The sequence below is a fragment of the Martes martes genome (assembly GCF_963455335.1).
Source record: "Martes martes genome assembly, chromosome: 14".
NCBI lineage: Eukaryota > Metazoa > Chordata > Mammalia > Carnivora > Mustelidae > Martes > Martes martes.
The window spans coordinates 27,449,063-27,463,880 of NC_137902.1; the positions used below are offsets into that span (position 1 = coordinate 27,449,063).

General features: G+C 52.5%; 1 protein-coding gene across 9 annotated transcripts in view; it reads right to left on the minus strand.

The window, feature by feature from the left end:
- Window positions 1-276: 276 nt before the first annotated feature.
- The window catches only part of PAX2 (paired box 2), a gene marked incomplete at both ends in the record, with an annotated part of 77,629 nt that continues 63,087 nt past the window's right edge, over window positions 277-14,818 (minus strand). For 4 of the 9 annotated variants that reach the window (XM_080822430.1, XM_080822429.1, XM_080822423.1 and 1 more), the window contains 3 exons: window positions 341-417; window positions 862-948; window positions 3,093-3,194. In XM_080822430.1, coding sequence (XP_080678556.1) covers window positions 341-417; window positions 862-948; window positions 3,093-3,194 — 266 coding nt within the window. Of the gene's footprint in view, window positions 418-861; window positions 949-3,092; window positions 3,195-14,818 lie in introns of all 9 variants that reach the window. The other 5 variants (XM_080822428.1, XM_080822427.1, XM_080822426.1 and 2 more) reach the window with 3 other exon arrangements.

Genomic DNA, 14,818 nt, shown 5'->3' on the forward strand with positions numbered 1-14,818 from the left:
TGGTCCGCTCCGGGGCCGGCTCGGGCCAAGCGAGAGCGAGCTGGGGCGCGCCCTCCTCTCGACGCCGCGCAGTCCAGGCAGGCGGGGAGGGGCGGCGGGCGGGGTTGGGGGCGGCGGGCCCGGGCCTGAGGGTCCCCCCCGCGGCTCCACCCGTCCTGTCCGGCCTTCGACGGGGTGGTGTGAAGGGCTGCAGGGTTCCTGGGATGGGGGTGGGGCAGGGGCGGTGGCCGGGAGGCATCGCGTGGCGTCGGTGCTCCCTCCCTCCGGGGTGGGCGGTCAGACGGGGACGATGTGGAGGCCGAAGCTGTCGGCCTGAAGCTTGATGTGGTCCCCGCGGTAACTAGTGGCGGTCATAGGCAGCGGCAGCAGCGGCAGGGGCGGAGCCCCGGGGGGCGGCACTATAATAATAAGGGGAACCTGGAAGTTAACACAGGAGAAGAATGGGCTGGGTGAGAGGACAAACAGGAGAACAAAAAAGGAAAGAAAAGCAAAGACCTCCCGGGGCTGGGGTCTGGCGGACTCGGGGCAGGGACACTTTGGCTGGGTCATGGGGCCGGTCGCCCCCGGGAGAGCTTCAGTCACCGGTGGGAGAGGGACCCGATCGATCGGTGACCGCCGCTGCCCGACTGGGGGCCTTCCAGAGGGAGCCAGGGTGGGTGGGGGCGGCGGAGAGCCTTCTAGCCCCGGGGGCGGGAGGCACGGGCGTCCTCAAGGCATCCCCGGACCTCAGTGCGGCACTAACGAGCCCGCCCGTCCGCCCGGCGGGTCGCGGGGAGTCGGACCGGCGTCGGGAGGCAGCCCGGCTGAGCTGGCCCACGGGCGGACGCGCTGAGCCGCCGGCCAGCCAGGTGGCGTACTCACTTAGTAAGGCGGGGTTGCTGAATCTCCAAGCCTCGTTGTAGGCCGTGTACTGGGGGTGGCTGTACGGGTTGCCGGAGAACTCGCTCCCTGCGGGAGGGTGGGGGAGTGGGGATCAGACAAGCGCAACGCAGGGGCGGACCCGACGTGCCCCGCCAGCGGCCTCCCCCACCCCGTCCGAGGTGCAGGTGAGGAGGGCACCTCACCTGCACCTCACCCCGCAGAAGGCGTGAGGGCAGACAGAGGCAGAGCAGTCCACCGGGTCCGCGTGGGGAGAGCCCGTGGTGGGGCGGGTGCAGAAGCACCGACACGGGACCGGGGGCTTGGGGCGCCCCCAATGAAGCACTCCGGACCATCCGGGAAGGGTTTGTTCTGGTTCCTGTGCGCCTACCCCGCTGCTTTGGGGGGCGTGGACACTCTGGTTCTAGGAACCATAGCCCCACGGGATGGAAGCGGGGGAAGGTGGTGAAGGAAGGCCCTCGGGACACTTTGTCCCAGAAAGTCCTAAGACTGGCATCTCAGCAAGGTGCCAATGCAAGGGGTGGGGGCTCTGCTGGGAAACACCCCCCTCCCGCCTTTCCCTCGAGGGATTGGATACGCTGGCCACGCAGCAGGAGAAGGAGGAGGTGGGAAGCAGGTGGACTCTCCGCAGGTCCACGGGCGGTGAGCCGAGGGCCCCGTGGGCTGGGAGCCGTAGGAAGCTGCTTCCCTCCCTCCGCGGGAGAAAGGCCAGGCCTCCGGGTTTCCCCCTCGCCCTTTCTCCTGTGTGATGACCCCAGACTGTTTACAGTGATCCCTAACCGCGGGTTAAGTAGAGGAGAAGGGGCCCCTCTCCGAGAGGGAGCTGGGGTGGGGGTGGGGGATGCAGCCACTGGAAAGCCTGTTTATTGACGAGGAGGGAAAGCATGCGTGCAGCAGGATAATGAGCTTCTGAGCTCAACTGTGACCAAGAGGAACTGAGCTATCTCCTTCCCCATCGCTAATGAAACAAGTGTAATTTCCTCATCAGCACTAGATTCTGTTTAACGACTCCCCCCTTGCCACCATGAGCTCTCTGCGGCTCCCCTCATCCCCACCTCCTTGCAGACACCCCCTCCCTCACCCCCACCTCTCTAAGACCTTCTCCAGCCTCCACCTGCTCACTGCTGGGACCTTCCCAGAAGACTCTCCTTGTCCCCAACACTTCTACCCCCACTCCAGATCTGGGCATGGATCCCCTCCCCCACACCTCCCAGCTCTCCTTAGCCAGGCCCTCTAACTCCCTTCAGCCCCTGTGGTGCAGCACCCTCTTTGCCACTGCCCATCCCCCCAAGCTCTGTTTAGCCAGGGCTGTCCCTGAATGGACATCCAGAAATAGGGCCAGTCACCGTCTTCCATCCTCCCCCACCATAAGGGTTGTGCATGAGGGGAGGGCCACCAGCAGGGGTGGGCTGCAGGTCCAGCGAGTCTCACCCTCTTTAAGACAAGAGTTTGTTGGTGTTTCTGCTAATAGAAGCTTCAACTCTGTGGCATAAAGCCCAGCTCTCAATCAGGGGTGAGAGGCTGGGAAGAGCACAACCTCCAGCTGGGCTCCTCAGACCCTAAGTGTGGCTTCCGCCTCTCTGATCCACACAGTCCAGACCCAGCTCCTCAGGAGGAACGAGGGCCCCGGTATCTCTGAGGAGACATGGTGCTCTAGCTTGTCTCTCTGAAGCCAGTGTCTCTCTGGGTCCTGCCATAGCCTGTCCTCTCTGTTCCACTTCCTTAGGGACTAGCTCCCTCCTCTCCTTGGGGTGGGGTCAATTCTCCACACTGGTTTTCCCTGTGGGTTGGTGTGGACCAGGGTGGCTTTGTCTGAGTGACTGACAATGCCCCTGGAAATGGTTCTTGGCTCCAAGTTTCCATGGAAACCAGGGCAGGCTCTTCCAAGCAGTGTCAGCTGGCTGGGGGTGGGCTGGGGCGCTGAGAGGAGCTGAGGCTCAGTGCTCCCTGGGCACAGGCTCGGGTGGGCGGGCCCTGTGGAGGAGCTGTGACATACAGTGGGAGCACACAAGAGCCACTTCTGCAAACTCCCTCCCTGGGTTGCTCATGAGGGGCCAACTGCAGCCTCTAGGGAGACAAAGGGACGGAACAGCACTGGTTTTAGGGGGAAGGGATGTTGGATCCCCCCACCCCCAGACTACTGAGCATGCGGCAGCTCACCCACAATTTAGTCACCCCCACCTAAATTGGGCAGCTGCAGTATTGTCACCTACCAGGCACCATTCCTGCCAGGGTGGAGGTGGGGTAGCTTCCCTGGCCAGTGGGGGGCACGTGAGGGGGGTAACCAGGCAGAGTGGTGCTCGCCATGTCACGACCTGGAAAAACACAAAGGGGAAGGGGTGAGGCCTGGAAGAGAGAGGCCTGCCTCTGCTCACACCAGGGTACTTCGTGGGGAGGAAACTCTTGGAGAGGACAGAGCTGTGTGCAGACACGTGGGACAATGTCTGAATGAGCGGGTCCGGGTGTGCCTTTGCACGGGTTTAAGCTTGTTCCCCAAATGTCCTGTGACGGGACTGTGCACCTCTGCTCTGTGTAGCGCTCTGTGTCTCTCTGTGTGTTTTACGTGTCTGTGTTTACCTTTGCATGTGTCCCTTTGTAGCCCAAACCCAGATGGAGAAGGGAGGGAGACGACTTGCTTTTATTCCTCCTCTCTGGCAAGACAGTCACCTGTGGTTTCTCCAGTAACCAAATGGACCTCTATCATCTTGCTCGCCTCTCTAGCACCCCGTCTTCCCTTCAGGCTTGGAGGATACGCCCCCGCAACCCATGCTGGGGCTGATGGGTCTTCCTTGTCCTCTCTAAGTAGAGCTGCAGGTGCAGGGCCTGGCAGGTGTGGCAAGCAGGCGATTGGGGTGGGGGCGGTGGGAGGGGGAGGGTTGTGCCACTAGGGAGCTATTTTGCTGTTAGTGTTTATGGCATTTAAACAATAGAAAACCACCCTTGAAGTGAAAATCGGGAGCTTTGAGCCAACAGTTCAAGTGGATTGGATAAAGTTCCAATGAGCAAAATGTGCTCCCCCACCAGCTGCTGGACTTCTGTCCCTGGAAACTTCTACTGGCTAGAGTCTGGAGGGTGGAAGGCAGGGCTTACCTTAGCAGTGTCCTGGAGGGAAGGTGAGGCAAGCCAATATAAGGGAACCACCCGAGTCCAAAGACCTCTCTGGGACACAGCTACACCTGAGTGGCCTCTTCTCCTTGCCTGTTCCCTCCATCACCACGAAGGGTCCACCACCTGCCTTGCAATTTATGTCCCAATCTTAAATGACAATAATTTGCCCTCTTCCCTCTCCCACACTTCCATGCGCTAGAGAAAACGTGGTGCCTGGGTCCCACTTATCTTCTCCAGATCCCCCTTATCCTCCTCTTCAGCCTGTGCCACTCCTCCACTGTAGCGCCTCTATCTGGCCCTGAGAAGGTGAAGGGTGGCTGCAGGAAGCCACAGAACTCTGCATATCTGGCCCAGTACATTTTCTTTTCATCAGTTGCCCTGGTCTTCATCCTCCCTATGGCTATTCCAAAACACCCCAGGCTCTCCTTGCCACTCTCTCCTTGAATCTCACCTCATCTCCTACTCTTCTGAGATGTGAGTTTCCTCATTCCTCCCTTAACACATCTGAGTGATTCATCGTCCCCTAAGTATACAGAGCTACAGCTCAGGTTTCTGTATTTCCAGCTGCCTGCTGAACATTTTCATTAGCTGTCCCACTGTCGCCTCAGACCTAAGGGGAATAAAAGCCAACTCATCTTCCTGCACCCGCCCCCCCCATCAGGTGTGTTGAAGACCTTCTTGAAGACCACCAAACCAAAAATCTTTGGAATCCTTCTTTTGTTTAGAGAGAGAGAGAGAGCGCACACACTCACAAGCAGTTGTGGGGGGGGGTTGGGGTGAGGCGAGGTGGGAAGTGGGGGTAAGGAGCATGAGAGAGAATCTTTAGCAGACTCCACGCCTAGCCCAACACAGAGCTTTGATCTCACAATCCTGAGATCCTGAGATCATGACCTGAGCTGAAATCAAGAGTCAGCCGCTTAACTAACCAAGCCACCCAGGCTCCCTGAAATCCTTCTTGATACAGCCTCTGTCCTTTCCCTCTGGATGAAGTCAGTCACCAGGTGTTCCCGATTCCCCTGAGCAATGTCTGTTCCATTGGTCCCATCTCCATTTCCTCTAGAGCCTCCAGAGCTCAGCTCCTGAGCCCCCGTCCCCCACCCTTGGTCTGCCATAACAGTGCTTTTGCTGGTGTTCCCTGCCCGCACATTCTTGCCCCTCCAGTCTATCCCAAGTGTGGCTGTCTGGCTAGTCCCCATGAAACGTTGCTCTCAACATATCACTGCCCTTGTGCAAACCACTGCTGATTCTCTGTAGTCCACAGCTGGAACCTCCACTCTGCCAGGCTTTCAAAGCCTCCTGGGTACTCTCTCATCTGACTTTCTTAGCGCTGATTCTCACTCCACCTGGTTCAGCTGAACTGTTTCCACAAGCATGCGTGCTCTGGAACATCTCTGTGCTTTTGTTGTTTGATTTTCTTCTTCTTCCTCATAGTGTCCCTCTTTTTCCACCTCCAGCCTTAAAATGCCTACCATTCTGCCCCTCAGGGAAGTTTCTTTCTTCTAAACGTCTAGAATGTCTGTGCTGTCTGTGCTGCATGGTTGACTGTGTCATTATCTCTCGTAAGGCATTGGACCTGTTCCGTATGGTGGCTTACTTCCTCAAACAGACCATAATCAAACTGAGGGCAGGGCCCCGTCTTCTGTTCTGTCTTGCATAGTTGAGAAATTAATAAATGATGCTCAGTAAATACCCTAGTGATTGATTCTCTATCACTCTGTTGGACTTCAAGCCAACTCCATGTCGGTTGTACAGTTTTCTAATTGTTTCATGTGTGCTGGTCTCCTTTGAAGAGGTAAAGGCTGGGATAAAATACAAATGCTGAAATCTGCTTTTTCTCTAAAAACAGTTTGAGCAAAGGATTATGAATCTTTATAGGAGAGAGATGACAGTGACTTATTGCGACTCATTTTATCATGCGATAGAATGGTTCTCCTCTATACCTGTCCAATACAGCGAAGATCCTACATTTCCTAGAATTCAAGAACAGACGACAGAGCAGAACCATCAGACAAGAGATCACTTCAGACTCCCAGGGAGACAGAGGAAAGAATCTGCATCTGCTTTATTGTGGGTTTTCTTTCACTGACTTCTATTGTTGTTAAAAGTTTCATTCCTCCTGTCCATCTCTCAGTGGAGTGGGTCTGAAGTGGATGAGGACAGCAACATCTATCAGTTCCTTGAGAGATGAATAATATGGCATTTATTAGACAAGAGGCCCCAGGACAAAGGAGAGTTGGGGAAGAGTTAGAGGTTTTGCAATGAAAAAGATATAGAAAGCCAATTCCTCCTGGTCCCTGATCTTAATGCCTACAAAGCAACCAGGAAAAGAAGGATGCTTCTTCTTTTTTTTTTTAAGATTTTATTTATTTATTTGAGAGAGAGAGAGAATGAGAGAGAGAGCACGCATGAGAGGAGAGAGGTCAGGAGGAGAAGCAGACTCCCTGCCGAGCAAGGAGCCCGATGGATACAGGACTTGATCCTGGGACACCAGAGTCACGACCTGAGCCCAAAGCAGTCACTTAACCAACTGAGCCACCCAGGCACTCGGGATGCTTCTTTCTTTAAAAACAGGAATTTAAATGTACCCAAATTCCGATTTTCAGCTGCCTGGTTCCTACAACATGACACACATGAATTCCTTGCAATCTAAGGTTTTGTCATACAATTCCCTACCTGGCTTCAGGAGAGAGGAAGAAAGGCTGGACTCCTGGAAAAGTGTCTCCAGCTAACCTGGATTTACTCTATTAACGATGGTTATTTCCACCGGCTTTTCCTCTCGCAAAACAGTCAGGCTAACTTGGAGCATACAGAAACTTCTGTGTGCTGGAAGTCGCCCAGAGAACTGTTCACTGAAAGACACATTTCCAAATTCTAGTTAAAAAACTGAATCTGGGGGCACCTGGGTGGCTCAGTGGGTTAAGCCTCTGCCTTCGGCTCAGGTTATGATCTCAGGGTCCTGGGATCGAGCCCTGCATCGGGCTCTCTGCCCCACAAGCAAGGAGCCTGCTTCTCCATCTCTCTCTGCCTGCCTCTCTGCCTACTGATCTCTCTCTATCAAATAAATAAATAAAATCTTAAAAAAAAAAACTGAATCTGGGAAGTGCTATTCAGACATTTTTAAAATGTGAGAGAAGAGGCCCGTGATGAGGAAGAAGCATACTGGCTTCCTGGTGTTCTGCACACAGCTGTGCCGCCGTCTCCTGGGACATCAGTATCACCACAAAGAGGTGCCCATCAGGACCCCTGAACCAACAGAGATACCAGCCACCGCATACAAAGCACTCTCAATGGCTTCATTAGTACACAGGGGACACCTGAAGAAGAGGAAAAAATTGACCAAACTCTTGCCAGAGCCATATATTTTTCTGGAACGCCATTGTCAATAATGGAAAACACATACTGCAGGAAGTTTTCAAATTACTAAGACCATCATGCCATTTGCCCAGCAGCATTCTTTGAGCAAGCCTCTTTTAGTGAGAGATATGAATGGGTAATGGAATGTGTGCAAGGAGAATCAACAGAGCCTTGCCGACGGATGGACAGAGGGGTGCGGAGACGGGCTCCAAGACTGTCAGCACAACCACCCCCTCAAAACAAACAAGCAAAAGCACAGGAAGAGGAGAAAACAGAGACATAGCAAAATACATCAGTTACAAAGTATGTGCCGCCCAACAGAAGACAGGAAGTGGCAAGGTGCTTTGCTCATCCACGATCCCAGGAATGTGACAACAGGACCAAGAATCACAAATGGATTAAAAAACAACAACAACAACAACCAGGTGCCTGGGTGGCTCAGTTCGTTAAGCGAGTGCCTTCTGCTCAGGTCATGATCCTGGAGTCCTGGGGTCAAGACCCATGTTAGGCTCCCTGCTCGGCAGGGAGTCTGCTTCTCCCTCTCACCCGCCCCCCTTTCATGCTCTCTCTCTCTCTCTCAAATAAATAAGTAAAATCTTTAAAAAGGGGGGGGGCGGTGCCTGGGTGGCTCAGTGGGTTAAAGTCTCTGCCTTCGGCTCTGGTCATGATCCAGGGTCCTGGGATTGAGCCCCGCATTGGGCTCTCTGCTCAGCAGGGAGCCTGCTTCCCCACCCCCCCCCCCGCCCCGCCTCTCTTCCTGCTTGTGATCTCTTTCTGTCAAATAAATAAAATCTTAAAAAACAAAACAAAACAAAACCAAAAACCCACATATTACCAGGGGATGGGCATTTTGTGGGGGAAACTTGTTTCCTAAGATCACAAAGTTTTAAAGATGGACGACCCTTCGAGATGATCTAACTTCCTTATCTTCAACTTGAGAAAATGGAGGCGCAGAGCGTAATGACTTCCTCATGGCCAGAGAGCTAGTAAACCAGAGAGCCCACATTTGAAGCTATGTCTGTGGCACACTGCCTTTGAATGACAACATGAAGCCAGATAATCCCCAAAAGGGCCGAAGGAAAGGAAAAGAAGTCATCCAACAAGCAAAAATCTCATATCGTCACTAAGACGAGGCAAGAAAAAAAAACCATAAAGAATAAAATACTGACACCAAAAGTCTGTGACAAAACTCCACGGGGTGGAGTATTAATCTCCTTGGAGAGTCTCCTAAAAAACAAAGAGGCTCTTCAAGAAACAGCAGTAGTTGGGAATCTTAAAGTACCCAGAAGTGTGAGAAGCACTGTACTTGATGAAGATGTCTTCTCAGTTCAACTGCGGAAGTCCCCAAAGAGTCTACAGCCGATTTCTACAGTAATCACTGCATCTGAATCAGACAGTGCACTTCTGTCAGACATTCCTTAGCAAATGGGCCAGATCGAATCAACGGTTTTGGAGAATCTAAGTGTAGTTCCTCTTACAAGTACAGAGAACAGCAAAGTAAATGACTTTATTAAGAAATTGGAAAATTTCAGCCCCCAGACAATTTATGCTGTTTTGTCAGCTCTAAGATTCAAGGGCAGAGTTGGGTTTCTACTTTAGCAAGACTAAGGTAGCCCTCACTGAGCACCTACTACAGCTGGGCACCATCCCAAATATTTTCTGTGTCTTCTCTCTTTTGATGCTTGTATCAACCAATGATGCTGATCTGTTTTTAATCCCCACAGTATAGATGAAAATCTGAAACCCAGAGGGGCTAAGTATTATGTTCAAGATTCCACAGAGAGTAGAGGGCAGAATCTGGATGAACAGAACAAGCAGTATACTTGGGAATTGATTCTGGAATGACGTCCTTGAATATTACAGACTCAGAAAATAGGTATTTGGTCCAGGAGAGTAACCTGGGGTTATGCTAGGGGAATCCTTCCTAAAACAACATCCTGTTGCTTCTTGTTGCTTGCATGTTTTAGCTTCTTCCATTTTCTACAGCAAGGATTTTAAACTGGGGTTCACTGATCCCATAGGACTCTATGGATCCGCTTCACAGAGCCCATATAAAGCCATATATCAAACGTTATAGGTACACATACACAATATCTAGACGGCTTTTATCATACTCTCAGAAGTATTCACGACTCCAAGATGGATAAACACTCTTTTTCCCAAACCAAAAGAACACATTCTTTGGCATAAGAAAGACACTGATTCGTCTGAACGCACTTGAATTGTACCAACAGATGAGCTCACACAAAGAACAGCAAATAAACAGGTGGAGGAGCAGAGAGGCTGATCACAAGCGAGGAGAACGTCGGCATCCCGAAGACCCAGGAAATAACACAAAGGCAGCCGCCAGCGCGGCAGAGACGCTCTGCCCGGTGATGACTCAGACCACAAGACTTATTAGACGTAGATTTATACAGCAGAAGTTCTATTCAGTGAGTGTAGAGATGCTTTTCCTCAGCATCGTTCTCTGAAAATGAGCACTTCTGCTCTCCACTTGACACTATGGAGGACCCTAAGGCCAGGAAACATAACTCTTGTTTTACTATCCTATTCTCAAGTTTTGTCTGCTTCTCATAAGGTGGTGAAGATGAAGACGTTAGATCGCTCCAAGGTTGGCAGTCTGTGCCTGCTTTTGACACAAGCATTTATAATACTTCCAAGAATACAGTTATTAAATTTGTAATTACTGTCTACATATACTGTACGTTTACACTGACTGTACCAATAATGATCACTTTATGACCAATCCAAGTTTACATAATACACTGAAGCCACAAACTTTAAATCCGTAAAAGCTGCTTTTAAAGGAGAGGAAAAGAGTTTTCGTTCGGTTTCTTATTTCCCACGTTTCTGAATCCTCTCCAAGGTTTCTCCTGGGTTGGGGGTGAGAGGGAGCAGGGGTGCCTGAGTGAGAGCCGCCAGCCCCAGGCGCTGGGTTGGCCCCAGAGCGCTTCCTCTGAGCCTTGCCTGCTCTGGGTTCCAGCAGAGGGGGCTGTGCCCCTGGCTCAGGTGGCTGCTCTCCCAGCTGATCTTGCCTCCCCCACAGCTGGACCTTTAGCTGCCCAGAGCTGGGTGGGCTCGGGAAGGTCTGCACTCAGCCAACTAGCTGGGTACAACCAGTTAGGCTGTTCCCGCTCCTTCTCCTTCCAGCACACTGCCCTCCTCTGGGCCATGGTCGCCTGCTGGCCTAGGGCCCCCCAAGAGGTAGCTTCCTTTAAACTCGGCAGGACGGCGGATGGAGCCACAGCCTCGGGATCCTGGGAGAAGGCTAGGCAGTGAAAGCGAGTATCACATCTGCAGAGCCCTGCGAGGGAGTCTGGCTATCTTTTAGAGAAGGAAACTGAGGCTCAGAGAGGGGGGACGACATCCCCGCCCCCTCCTCCTTCACTTCCCAAGCTGCCTTCTCTAGCAACGGGAGCAGATCACACGTGGAGACGAGGGGGCAGGTGCGGGCGCCGAGGAGGCTGGCTCCTACTCACGGATGGGCTCAGAGCACCGGAGACCCTCTTGCTGGGTGGGCAGAGGTTAAGCCTGTTTGCACAGTCTCCCGATACTCCAGGTCTCCCAGTTCCTCTCCGGCTTTATTTTGTTCCCTGAGTGCACTGAATTGTCAGCTCTAATCCTTCCGAGAGCGCAGCGTTTTTCAGGCGCTCTGTGTAAGTGAAACCCTAATCCCAAGGAGAAGGGCCACTTAAGCTGCTGGAGCATTAGGCCGCTCTGCGAGCGGCCCTCGGACTTCCTCCCTCCCTGCCTGGAGTGGGGGGATTCCAGGCTGAAGGGAGCAAAGCCCTCTCAGAAGTAACACTAGTGGCAGGGCTCGCCTCCCCAAGCTCAGGGTTGAAAAAGGGCTGGCTTTTTTGTCCTGAGGCTGATAGCAGGGAAAGAAAGATTCTGATCCCCCTAGAGAAGCAGTGTGTGGAGGGGGACTGGGGGGGGGGGCGGGTGTCTTCCTGTCCCTTGAGGGCTGGTTGGTTCTCTGGGGGAAACAGGCCTTCAGGTCTTATCTGAGGGCCTTCTGAGCCCTTCGTCCCAAGCATACCTCTAATATTCATTGGGACACCACCATTTAGGATTTCTGGTCATTCAGAAAAGATTGAGTTGACTGATTCACTTTTACTTAGCCAACCTTTTCTTCTTAGAAAGTGCCAAATAATGGAGTAAACAAGCTCAGTGTCAGGGGACCCCCCCCCATTTTGGAGAACTGTCCTCTGGGATACCCCAAGCATCTCTAAACAACCGTGTAAGAGCTGAGAGGTTCTCCATAACCTAGCTAATCGTGAAAACGGTACCCAGTGCTATTAGGCAACCCTTCGTTAGCCTAGGTTGGCTACTATATGGGTTTGAAATAAAGATCACTGATTTCTTAAAAATATTTTGATTCCTATTAAAACTGGCCCCTCTCCCTGATCTGTATATAGATCAGAGAGCCCTAGCTGTGGAGGACTAAGCACAGTCCTTTTGGGGTGCTCAGTCTTTGGGTCTCATGGGTGGAGGGAGGAGGTGAAGGGAGAAGTCAAGGTGAAAGCTCAAGGTAATGGGCCCCACCTGAGCTCAGCTTAGGCGGCCACGGTACTGCGTCTTTGCTAAAGTACCCGGGAGTCTTTCACACCTTCTTCATCTTCTCCATGACTCTGCTCCCCTCTGCAGTTCCGTTAGAAGCCGTGTGTGCTTCTGTCTAAGGCGCCCTGCTGGGATGGGCAGGCTGTCACTACTGCAGATGGCTAGTAGACACAGACATGGACGTGGATTTAGGATGGAGTTGGGGGTGGTACAATTTTTATTTGGCTCCAATTCCGATCTGACTCTCCCAGGCCTAGAGTGGATTAGTGTTCCTTCTTTTCAATATCCTTTCCCTCTAAAGGTGAACTGGATAAAGGAGGAAGGGAAAGAGCCCAGATCCAATGACTCCCTAGGCTGCAGGCCTAGGGCACCCGCATTATCTGTCAATGTCTCATTGCTATGGAAATGCCCCCGTAATTAAATCAGAGCCGAGGTCTGGGGGCTGGAGGTCCTTGGGGATGTGGCTGGAGGCCTCAGGGATGTTTGAAGGAAGCTAGCTTCGTACTCTTGGGCCTTCCAGGCCTAAGTGAAGGGTCCAGGGTGCATGGGTGTGTAGAGAAGCCCTCTGGCTTGGTTTGGCCTCCACAGCAAAGGGCTCAGACTTGCTGTATGTCAGAAGTTTCCCTAGCCCCTTCCTTTCAAGGTTGGAGAGGAGCTCTGATGTCAGTACCCTAAATTCCTCTAGCTAATCAGGGGCTTTGAGCCGACAGACAAGGCTAGGAGACTCCCAGCCTCCTTTAGAAACATTTCTCAGCCTTTATTGCCCTCTCCTCCCCCGGAGGGGCTGGCCAAGGGCTAAGCTGTTTGTTTTATGGAGGGAAGTGCAGTTGCCTTGGAAGGGGGTTGTTAACTACAGGAAAGAGGCAGTTTCTGGAGGTCCTCAGGACTCCCTGAGTAGGAGGAGGAGGGTTTCCCAGGATCCACATTTCTGTCTGCTAAAAGGCCACATCACTGACCATCCCAGATGTGGGCAAGGAGTCTGGGCTTCTGAGGGCTCACAACCCTTTCTCAGAAGCTGAGCCTGCATGGTTCTCACAGGCCTCCAGGACCTGGGGGGTCAGCCCTGCTTTTCAGCTTTGAACTTTGCCTTATTGACCACCCCCCCAACTTACCAGCTTCCAGGAGAAGCTTCTGCTCCCTCTCCCGCCTTGGGCACTCCCCTTTGGGCAGCATCCCCACCTCCTCCTGGATCTCAGCTATGGATTCCTTCCAAGCTGTAGCCTTAAGGCATCAAGAGAAGTTTCTTCCAAAGCTTGAATAAAACCACCTTCTCTCTCCACTGCCATCCACAGAGGGTAGAGAAGCTAAGAAGGCTCTTTTTTTTTCACTAAGGAGGATTGTGTTTTCCTTGTCCCTAGCTTTCCAAAGTTCAGACTTTTTTTCCAAAGGGAAGATTCTGTGCTGACACTTGAGCCTGGGAGCTTGGATAAGCAGGGTACAGGCTCTACTCTCAGGGCTGCGCCTGAGGCTCCTGGACCCCAAAACAATAAGCTATATATAGCTGTGGTCTTCCTTCCTGGCCTTTTTGGTTTTTATTACCTGAAGATTGGCTGATGCGGGGGGGGAGGGATGAAGGATCTAGATCCGCGATAAACACAAAACTGATGCTTTTCTGTTATCTTTTTTGGAATATGAAACATGCTTATTTTATAGTTGCTTTTGGACTGTTCTATTCTCTCTAGTTCTTAGGGATATTAGTTGTCCTATTTCTTGCTTCTGTTAACTCTCCCTCATGATAGCTTGCATTTACATGAGGTGCGTAATTTTTCGTAGTGAGCTCATCTTTACTGGTGGAGTTCCATGTGCCCTAGGTTCGGGAATGCCTCTGTAGAGAAGGTTTGCCCTGGTTCCTGCTGGGGTTTCAGAGTAGGTTATTATCCTAGACAAATTTTTATGTCAGGTCTCGGCTGGGGGTTCCTGCCACATACTCAGGTATAAATTTGGACCCTGAACCAGGGTCAGGAGTGGGGACTCCATTTTTCATGGAGACGATTTTTCACTCACTTGCTTCCCTGGGCCACTGGGATAATTTGTGTGTTTCCCCTTCACACACGGCATTGTCTTGCTCTGTTCCTGGCTTTACGCAGGGTGATACTCACTTCTGGCTTCCTGCTTCTTTTGGACCCAAGGTCATGGCTCCTGTCTGCTGTGTTATAACCGCAGTCTCCCCCAGGTAGGGTCCAGCTCCAGGCTGATACCCTCAGGCTCTCACCTACTGCTCTGGCTTTGAGTTTCCCCTCTCCTCTGGCACCAGAGCGTGAGGTTTGGTTGTGTGTTGACAATTCTTGTTGTTACATTTTTATCCAGCTGGGTTTTGGGGAGTGTAGCCCGCTTATTTCTGGACGTGGATCTCAATTCCTCCTCTACCTCTCGGAGACTAAAAGGAGGATGGAAGAACTACCCTCTCGCAAAGCTCTCCCAGCGCTCGGTGGCGATGTCCACCGGAGGTGAGTGAAGCCTGCTTGGGGCAGCAGCTCCAGGGACTGACGGGTGGATTCCTGGGCTGCTAGGGTTAGCATGGAGAGCTGCCGCACATTCCCCGTCTTGCTCTGTGTGGCCTCCAGGGTAGGAATCCTGTGCTCTCCTTCACTGTGGACTTCCACCAGGACAAGGGACCCTCTAAATGCTCAGGCACCTCTCCAAGGGTCTTGGGGCATCCTGAAACTAGTACTCATCTTCTCCCAGATCAACTCGGCTGCCTGTGTCCCTTCATGCTCCTCTATGGCTGAAGACCCGGACAGACACAGGAAGGGAGAGGCCAAGGTGAAGTTCATGGGGATGAAGGGCTCTTTTCTACCAGTGATGGAGACTTGAAGGCACCAGCACCCAGTTGGAGCCGGAGTCCTCACTGAAGTCCTGGTCCAGAGGTCCCTGGGACTACTGAGGGGTTGATGACAGCCCCCATGGGGTCCTCTGG